The sequence below is a fragment of the Drosophila albomicans genome, chromosome 2R (genome assembly GCF_009650485.2).
Source record: "Drosophila albomicans strain 15112-1751.03 chromosome 2R, ASM965048v2, whole genome shotgun sequence".
NCBI lineage: Eukaryota > Metazoa > Arthropoda > Insecta > Diptera > Drosophilidae > Drosophila > Drosophila albomicans.
The window spans coordinates 26,990,441-27,000,183 of record NC_047631.2 but is presented as its reverse complement, the minus strand read 5'-3'; the positions used below and the strand labels follow the sequence as shown (position 1 = coordinate 27,000,183).

Below are 9,743 nucleotides of genomic sequence, written 5' to 3'. Positions count from 1 at the left end.
AATCACCAGTCCAAATACCAGGCAAACAGAAACCAGGAGCAAGCAGCTGAACTTCATTTGAGTCAAATTAATTGCTTGAGTGAAAATATCAGAGTTGAGTGAGTCGAGCCTGAGCGAGTAACTGCGCTAGAAAATTAATGTTGCATACTTTTAGGCTGGCGAAAATGCTCAAAAACTATTGCATACTTTTACGTCCAAATTTATTATTTGAGTCGAAATGACTTGAATAGAATACCGTCAACATTTTGTTTAGACGCCTAAGAAATTTTACCACTTTAATGAAATAAAACTCAATTAATTCAGTTTTTTTGTAAGTTTGTTTCATTTATTTAGTTTTTTTCTGTTGAGGAAATTCTTGTTTGTGTCAAGCATACAAGTTTCTTAGATGAAATAACCATGTACAATATATAGAATAAACATTCATAGGTTTAGTGTATGTATCCCAGAACTGCATTCTTAAATACTTCCCGCATTTCTTTGCAATTTTCATGCAAATAAAATGTATATCTGAATAATGTTGATAATCTCGAATCATTCCAATTTAATGGAACGCGGTATCTTGATAAAAATGAAAGAAATGCTTGAAATATTTTGAACATAAGTACTTTTACTTTAAACTTCTGTTAATATAATATGTAAATGTATTTGTTTTACGTATTTATGTGTGTGTGTGAGTGTGTTTGTTTTTAAATGTTTATAGACATAGTAAGTAAAGTAGTTTAGTAAAATTTACAACAAATAATTTCGCAGTTTGTGTTTAGTTTTTCTTTGCGCACATTTATTTTCTTTAGTTTAGTACTTTATTTTTTTTTTGTTTGGGTTTTTGCGATAATTATTTTGAGATGCGCGAAATTAATTGCAACAATTTAAATATAGTATATATATTTATGTAAATGTATATGTATCTGTATATATGCATTATGTATACGTATTTAACAATAGTTTTCTTTTCCGTTTTGCTTTTGTTTCTTTATGTTTCGTTTTTTTTTTTGTTTTCTTTTTCTCTTTTTTTTTGTAGCTGATCTGTGTACATCATTATAAATAAGTTCTGGTTTTCTCATTCTCTTTATGCAATAGGACATTTTGTTAAGAATATTAAATATTAATATTTCTTTTTTTACGCTCGGCTTTAGCTGCCAACGTTGTTTTCTGTTTTTTTTTGTTTTGTTTTCTTGATTTTCCATTTGATTTTATGTTCTTTGCTGTTCCTTAGACATGTTTTAACACTATTAATTTACATTTAGCTCTGGCCTAATGCTCCGAGTGGATTACAGTGAATAAGCTAAGTTAATTAAACTATGTTTGTTGTATTTACAATTGTTGTTTAAGAGCTAAGTCTTACATTTAATTAGTAAATAATACGCTAATTCTCTCAAGAATTCCTAAAATTCTACTTTGTGTACATGTATTGGGTGTGTGTGTGTGTGTGTGTGTGTTTGTGTGTTGGGTGTGTGTGTATTTTAAAACTAGGCGTCTTACGAGCGAGTCCATGAAATGTCCAGCAGTAATTTTTTTTTTGTTTCAAACCTTTACAACTTTTGTAACTAACAATTATTTATACATGTGCTCATAGTTTTATGTGTATTTTACAGACTAATATTATGTAAATGTAAATGGTTTTCTTCTGTTGATAGCATCATATTCATTTTGGACGACGCGTTGATAGTTGAATGGGATGATGATGATCAGTTTTGTATGGAGATGATTATAATAACAAATTCAAAATAAGACTTTTTTCCCGATTATTGTTGCTTGCCGAATTAATCAATTTGAAATTTCTTCTACAAATTATTTTATCACAATTCAATGACATTTGCTCAATTCTTTCGTTTTTTAAAAGAGAAAAGTGTGTAAAGGGGGAAATATAACAATTTGCAAAAAGGGCATTATTAAAAGGCAATTTCTTAATGAATTTAAAAATAAATAACAAGCAAATAAGTATAAAAAAAACCATAAGAATGAGGGCGAAGGTGTGAAAGGGGTGTGTGGGAAGGGAGAGCGAGAGTGCAAAACAACGTGTTGCACGTCGCGCTTCATGCAGAAACTCAGATTGTGTTGCAGCTCGCACAGTTGCAGCAAATGTTGCCAGCAACATTTTGTCATGCTCGCGACAGCAGCAAGCAGCAACAAGCGAAATCCGGAGAGACCATGAGAGAGAGTGATGAATGCGCCTCAGCAGCAGACATTTAGACATTGCGGCAACGTCAACGGCAAACAATTGAATCAGTAGTACAAATAACTATTGTTGTAAAAATCGTAACAATGTTGTTGCTGCTGCTGTTGCTGCTGATGTTGCCACTCCACTTGTTGCTGCTGCTGCTGTTGATGCTGAAAATTCGACAACCAACTCGTTGTTGCGGCAATTCGCAGCAGATACTTTCATTCCTTGTGGTGCTGATGTTGCTGCTGCGATTGTTGTTGCTGCTGCTGTTGTTGTTGCGGCAACAGTTGATGATGGGCGCCAGCTTGTTGCTGCTGCAAATGCGGCGGCAATCGCGACTGTTGCTGCTGCAGTGGCACAAGTTGTGGTTGCTGTTGCGGCTGCTGCTGTTGCACCTGATGGTGTCCCTGGTGGCTGTGCAACGACGACTGCGGTGCAGAGACCGCATTGCTTGCACCTGCTGATGTGCTGTTGTCATTGGACTTGTCGCGTGGCAGCAAATAAACCGAACCATCAGCCGCCTGCTGCAGACTGTAGTCAGCGGGCGAGCAGGGATTTCCCTCGGGATCGCGCAGATACTAAAGAAACGAAAAGGAAAACTCTTTATTAATTACCTATTCTCGCGTGTTGAATGTTTCTTTTAACTTACCTGGAAAACATGGCGATGCAGCATGGAAAACTTGTTGGAGATGCGCTTGCGTTCGCTCTCAAGATGATCGTGATCCTGATTCAATTGCGTCTTGCGCTTCACCACCGTGTTCACCTCATCCTCGAGCGTCAGGATCTGATCGAGCTTGCGCTTGCGGCAATTCTGAGCAGCCACCTTGTTCTTGCCACGACGACGAATGTCGCGGATCAGCGACAATTGATTCTCGCTCAGATCGTACTTGGACAGACGCTCGTTGAACTCATCCATGGGCAGATTGATGATATCCCCGACTGGAATTGGGATGTTAAGGGCACGTGCCCGCTTCTCGTCCCGCGACAAATGCTCATCCTCCAGCGTAGCCGTTGCATTGCCACTCGACTTGGCCGCTGCCTGTTTGCTGCTTGCCACCGGCTTCTTATCCCGAGCCTGAGGTCTGGTCAGAGAGCCGCTACCCTGGGGCAACGAGCCGGTGCCATGGGGCAGCGCATAAGTGTGATTCAGTTGCACCAGATCCTGAGGCGTAAGCGGAGCACGTGGCACTCCATAATCGGCTGTGAAGGCGCTGCTTGCACTCATGCCGTACGCCTGATGATAATCCTTGGCCAGCACAGGCGCCATGGCAGCTGCCTCACCCACGCTGCCGCTGCTGCGTTGCATGCCCGTGAATGTTGTGGGTCCCGCCTCATATTCGTACTTGATGCTCTGCACCTGTTGCTGTTGCTGCTGTTGCGTTTGCGGTGTGGCCGCGACTGACGGCGCTGTGGGTGGCAGACTGCTGGGCGTCTGCTTGTGCAAATCACGTTTGCCATAGAGTTGATGCTTCTTCTGGGCCACCGGCGGCTGGCGTGTTGTGTTGTAGCTAAAGTCATAGGGTCCGCCATATTTGGCCTGATGATAATCCTGCGCAGAGTCGCTGCCCTCACCCCATTCGCCGTCGGATAGCGATGGCACACGTTCGGAGCCCATCGAACTGACGGCACTGTCACTGGACGCGTCTAAGCGATCGGCGCCACCTTGAGCGCCCGCTGTGTTTGCCAATAGATCGCTGGTCATGCCACCAGCACCGCCCACAGCCGTTGCACCGTTGCCACCGCTCATAGAGGCAGCACCGCCAACTGCACCGCTGCTGTTGAGCGCATTCACATTCGCATGACTGCCGCCGGTCACAGTTGAGCTGCCCGCGTTGCTGACATGTCCGCTGCTTGGCAATCCCAGCACCGAAGAGTTGTTGCTGGTGCTGTTGTCCACCATCCGACAGAAACCTGAAGAACAAGAATCGGAGAAGAAGGGAAGATTAGCAAGGGTTGCTTAAAGGGGAAAGTTAACTTAATAACTAAGACAAGTTTCAATGGAAGAAAACTGTTTCTCGAAGAAGTTTTCAAACATCAAATTTAAATACATTTTATTACATTTCAAATTTCAGACCTAACTCACTTAAGGGCTGAACTAAAAGGCCACTAAGTGAAATGCAGTTAAGTACAAAAATATATTTTTCTCTATCCATTTTTCAGAGCTTTCTTTTAAGGCACAATCGTTGCTATGACGAAGCATTTTTTGGCACTAGAACATTTTTGAAATGCCACTTCTTATAAGAAAAAATTTGCCATTCATAATATACACTTTAATCCCACAGCTTTTTATTCTTTTACAATTTGGTCACACTACGTCAGCAGAATTCCCTAATACACTACCTTCAACCTTTGCCTTTGCCTCTTATCTTCCGGACTTTTCCAACAACTTTAGCTAATTCCACATGACTAAAGTTTACCTTAGCGATTCATAAAGCCAGAGAAAACACCGTCATAAACGCATATTTAACTAATTCAACTAACCAACTTAAATTTAAGAAAGTACGTCAACAATTTTAGTTATGCTTTTGTGGAGGAACTAAAAAACTTATCACCCACAACATTTATCAGTTGTGCTGTTAGACTACTGTATATACGATATTTTCTTGATTTTCGCCATGATACTGTTGAAATGTCTAATCTGGGCGAAATCTATATAAAAAAAAAACGTCTGAATTCGATTATTCAGCATTTATTTTCGATGCACAGGTATAGCGCAAAAAAAGAAACAAGAAAAAATAGAAAAACTGTGCAGTCATTATAGGTGGCTTATCAACATGGTGTGCTACCTTTCTTATCTCTATTGAGTTATCTCCTCTAGGCATTGCGTCTACTAGGTTTCATTTACCATACAACGTCTTACTTTCGATTCAAAGTATAGCCATGTTAGAATTGAGTATATATATAGTATAGATTGCGGAATATTTTGATTGTACTCGCTACGTATGTATGTATGTATGTCGCCCCATATGGAAAGGTTTTCTTTATTTTTGGGTCTCGGTCTCGGCTTTATCTTATCGCCCCCACGCGCATGTGATCTTTTGTACCGGGTCTAGTACATATAATATATATATTAAATGCTATATATACTAATTATGTGTAATGCTCATCCCCAAAAAAAGAAACAAAAATAAATAATACAAATACTATGTTGACATTATTGCGCAGTCAGCGTGAGAAAGATTGCGATAGGAAGCGAGATGGCGATTAAACTGAGAACTGATAAGTTGTATTGAATCATTATCACATTCGAGGGCTTGTAATTAAACCAAATTTGCGCCTAATTATTCAATATATGAGCTGATTATGGTAAGTACACTTGTTTGCATGTGTGTGTGTGCGTGTGTGTTGTAGTCTATAAGCACTTCTGCCGCCGTTGCTGCTGCTGCTGCTGCCGGCACAACTGGCAAGGTCAAGCCCATAAACATTGATGACTTGGCAAAATACAATATACAACAATGTTGTAGGTCGAAGTTATCAGTGGGCCAGGCCGAGTGCAATGCATAGAGATGGTCGATTATTATTGGTTCGTACGTTGTGTCGATGTGGCGACGACGCCCCGACGAACATGCCGCGATATAACAATCGAATCGTGGCGTAGCGAACCTTAATCGTAATGAACGTAAGCAGCAACGGAAGTTATAAAGTGTGATAACGTATCAAGCGTTTGCACGTTTGTTCGTGAGAGATGCAAAACGTAAACACGTAACGAACTAACGTAATTAAGACGAAAATGCATGTCAGAGGCGAGGGAGTGTGTGAGAGAGAGATCGCGACAATTGCGTATGCGACACAATAAATAATAACGTATCGTATGTACAGCAGCGTTATGTGTGTGTGTGTATTAGTGAGTGGACACACATATATACAGTATGAGCGCGCTAGAATAACAAGTCAACGCGATATCATACAGCAAATTTTGTGATATTGTGTGTGCTTGAAACGTTATTGCTCTGAAAGAGATGACTCAGCAGTTTAAAAATAGTAAACAGCCCAAAGGCAACAGCAACAACACTTTTTTTTTTGCTGAGCGCGCATTAGAGAGCGCAAAACCTGCGAGCGAGAGAGTGAGCGTAACAATAACAACAACGACAAAGCAAGAGAGCTTTAGAACATTATTGTCGCCGTCGTCGTTGTTGTTGTGGTCGCTGTCGACGTCGTCGTCGGTGTGCGCAAGTTTTGCTGATATCAGCAGAGAGCAGAGCTGGTTGCGCAGCATGACTAATGAAAAAATTTGTTACGCGGCAAATATTTAAATGGGATTTTTGGGCTGAATTTGCATGCTACATTTTTTTTTCTGCCCCCATTGAGCATAAAAATAAAACACCACCCGCAATAAGGCGAAGACGCAGCAGCAGTCAGAGCAGAGCAGCAACAACAATAACAACATCTCTAATGCTGCTCATTTTCACACTCTCACCTGTTGATTTTCCTACTGTCTAGTTTCGGCAGCCGTTTTTGGGGCTGTTTCTCGTGTTCGTCGACGTCGTTGCTCGATTATTTTCGATTTTGGTTTTTTTTTTACTGTTGCTTTTGTTGTTGTTGTTCTTGCACAAAATAATACGTTACTCGCGCGTCATCAAAAACGTTCTAAATTCGTAAAATATATAAAAGCATGTATGCATATGCTTCTTGTGTGTGTGTGTTTATGTACTACGATGTGTGTACTATTTTATTATAGCTGTAGTTGTTGTTAGGTATTATAACGCCTTAATTTTTATTTTGCATGTATTTGTTGTACATTTTAGCATTGTGCCAAGTGCGTCATTGTTTCATTTATGAATTTATGTTAATTATATTAGTTAATTTGCAGTCACGTTTTTGGCACGTAATCGATTTCTTTTCTTGTTTTTTCTCTGCTTTATTTTATTATTGTATTTTTTTCTATTATATTTTTGTTTTCTATTTTTCATATCATTGTGTGTTGCGTCGTGGATGAGTGTATTTATTTATGTGTATTATATTTACTTCACTATCGTATTCGATTGTTCGTGTTCGACTGATTGACTCGCGACTCGTGTTGCGTTCTTGTTGCTTTGCTTTTTTCTCATACACACACTCGATTCATTTGTGTTAAAGAGCGCGAAACCCGAGAGTTTGCCGAGCAACGAAACGAACGTACGAGTGACGAACGTTACGCGATGATGATGACAACGATTTTGAGCTCGCGCGCTGCTGCTGCTGCTGAGCAAGCGATATTCACTCAAATTTAAACTAATTTTACGAATTTTATGCTAATCAGAAGACCGAGCGACCGAACGTCAGCAAAGCAGTGCAGAGCGACAAAAGCCGCCAGCGAAATTTTTTGCCAACACAGTCAGAAAAGCTCGTCGTTGCTCTCACAGTATGTTAAGCGAGTGAGAGTGTGTGGGTACAAAATTGTGTTTGTTGTTGCCTTAGCTTGCGCACGCGCTTTTTCTTGCGCCTTTGCACAATTTGAGTGATGTTCTTTTGGAGTGAAAGCTCTAGTTGAGCCAACAGCGCATGTGAGTACGCGAGTGTGGGTGTGACGTTTGTCGTAACTTTTGCTTTGTTGTTGTTGTCTCGTACTTGTGTTTTCTGCTTGTAATACATTATTGAACACAGCATTGTGTTACGGCAATAAGTCAATGCTTGTTGCTGTGGGTGTAGTAACAAGATTGGCTTGCATGTTACGTTACTAGAAATTTACAGCTGTATTGCAATTGATAAACATGGCTGATTTTTTGGGTTTGTGTCTTGGCTTAGCAAAAGGATTATTTGAGTGTTTTAGACTGTCGGTAGTGTTGTTTGTAAATTGGTGTTCTTTAGATCATTAATTATTATATTTTAATTTGATTTCTATTATTTAAATTTTTAATTTTTGTTCCTCAGAACTTATATTTTCATTAAATTTGATTTCAATTATTTTTATTTTTAATTTATTCTTTATTTTATTTTCATTTCTTTATATATTTATGTATTTGTTAAGATTGTATTTATATTATTTTTGTTACTTTATATTATTTTAGTTACCCATTGTGTTTAGTTCTTTTGTGTAACTCGTAAATTTCTATACTGTGTGAAATCTAAAACTCACGCTGACAAAACTAAAGCATCTGAAAGCTCTCTACGATAGCTCTCGAAAAGCTTTCAAAGCTCAAATAGCACATGTGCCGCACGGTTGACGCAAGCCACCGCAATTATGTGTTAATTGAGTAATATTAATTACATTAATGGCGAACCTTAATCGGTACAATCTCTTAATAAGAAGCAATCTGTCGAATTTGTTGTATGACTTCATTGATCATCAGTGAATTAAAGTGTTATGTTATCGATTATCACTTACTTTCTGTCATATCCATCAAATGAAGATCCTCATCATTGAAAATCGAATTAATAAATCCATCCGTATGATTCATGTCCGACGAAGTGTTCTACAAGGGAAGATGAACAATTGTTAAAAATCATAATCGATGATGATAATTCTCTCCGTCTCTCTCTTACCGCATAATACATCATGTCATGCTCCATCTTATAGTTGCTGCCAGCAGCGGCAGCGGCGGCGGCAGCAGCAGCCGCAGCAGCGGCAGCGCCATCAGCCTCATGGCTGGAGTTGGTCAAATGCATGCTCGAGGTGACCGCCGAGCCGAGATTGTGGCCATAATGCGGCTGACCGCCGGCAGCGGAGCACAGATCACCCAACGTCGAGTTGGTGGCATGCATCATGGCAGCAGCAGCATGTCCGTGATGCGGTGGTGGCGGCGGTGGCGGCAAAGTGCCAGCTGCCTGACCGTATTGCTGGGCGCTGGCAGCGGCGGGACCTTGGTACGAGTAGCCGGTGTAGTGGGGCGGATAGGGCGGCATATCGGCCACGCCCATGCTGGGAATGGGACTGATCCAGGTGGCCAGATCCTGCAGACGTTCCATGGAGACGCTGCGATTCAAGCGCGGCATGCGGCCCTGCAATGATTAATAAGCGGAATGGATAAATATATGAAATACGAAAATAACTAAAATTAAAATCTTGATCTCTCTACTCTTAGCTATTGCGCTCTCTCTCTTCTCTTCTCTCGCAGTGTTAACAAGGTGAGAAGGGTTTCTTCAGATCGCAGTGGGAATTGTGGCAATAAATAAGCGATCAATCATGCGAGATTCCGTTTACGGAATTCTCTAGAAATCAACAATAAGCCGCAGACAAGACACGAAAATACAAAAAATCAAAATCGAAAAGACTCAAATTCAAATTGCGCTGCAAGTAAACTTGGCTTCGTTGTTGTTGTTGTTGTTGTTTTGTTGTGTCTGGCTGCCCAAAGCCAAAAAACGTGCACAATGTATCAATCTGGCGATTTCAGAGACTCGACTTCGACTCGCATCGGATCGATCAAAATTGAAATAAAATTTCGTAAAAAATACAACAAAAATTGACAAGTGCTCAGCGGTCGTCGTTGCGTTGTCTGTGTGTGTGTGTTGGCTTTATGTTCGTATCAAAAAGTTGGCAGCTCCAACTACAGGCTTCAATTGTATCTTTTGCCAGCTGTATCTGTATCTGCATCTGTATCTGTATCTGTGTGATCGACAGTTCGTGCTGTGCGACGTATGTACGACTTCATTAGTCCAGCTTTTG

At 40.4% G+C, this 9,743-nt stretch overlaps 1 protein-coding gene across 4 annotated transcripts in view; it reads right to left on the bottom strand.

The window, feature by feature from the left end:
- Positions 1–715: 715 nt before the first annotated feature.
- Positions 716–9,743, bottom strand: part of LOC117573886 (segmentation protein cap'n'collar) — a 50,662-nt gene continuing 41,634 nt past the window's right edge. For 3 of the 4 annotated variants that reach the window (XM_034257373.2, XM_034257372.2, XM_034257374.2), the window contains 4 exons: positions 8,624–9,079; positions 8,466–8,553; positions 2,811–4,072; positions 716–2,739 (listed from right to left, as the gene is read on the bottom strand). In XM_034257373.2, the coding sequence (XP_034113264.1) occupies positions 2,380–2,739; positions 2,811–4,072; positions 8,466–8,553; positions 8,624–9,079 (2,166 nt within the window). In that variant the 3' untranslated portion in view covers positions 716–2,379. Of the gene's footprint in view, positions 2,740–2,810; positions 4,073–6,578; positions 7,170–8,465; positions 8,554–8,623; positions 9,080–9,743 lie in introns of those variants that run through there. The other variant, XM_034257375.2, reaches the window with a different exon arrangement.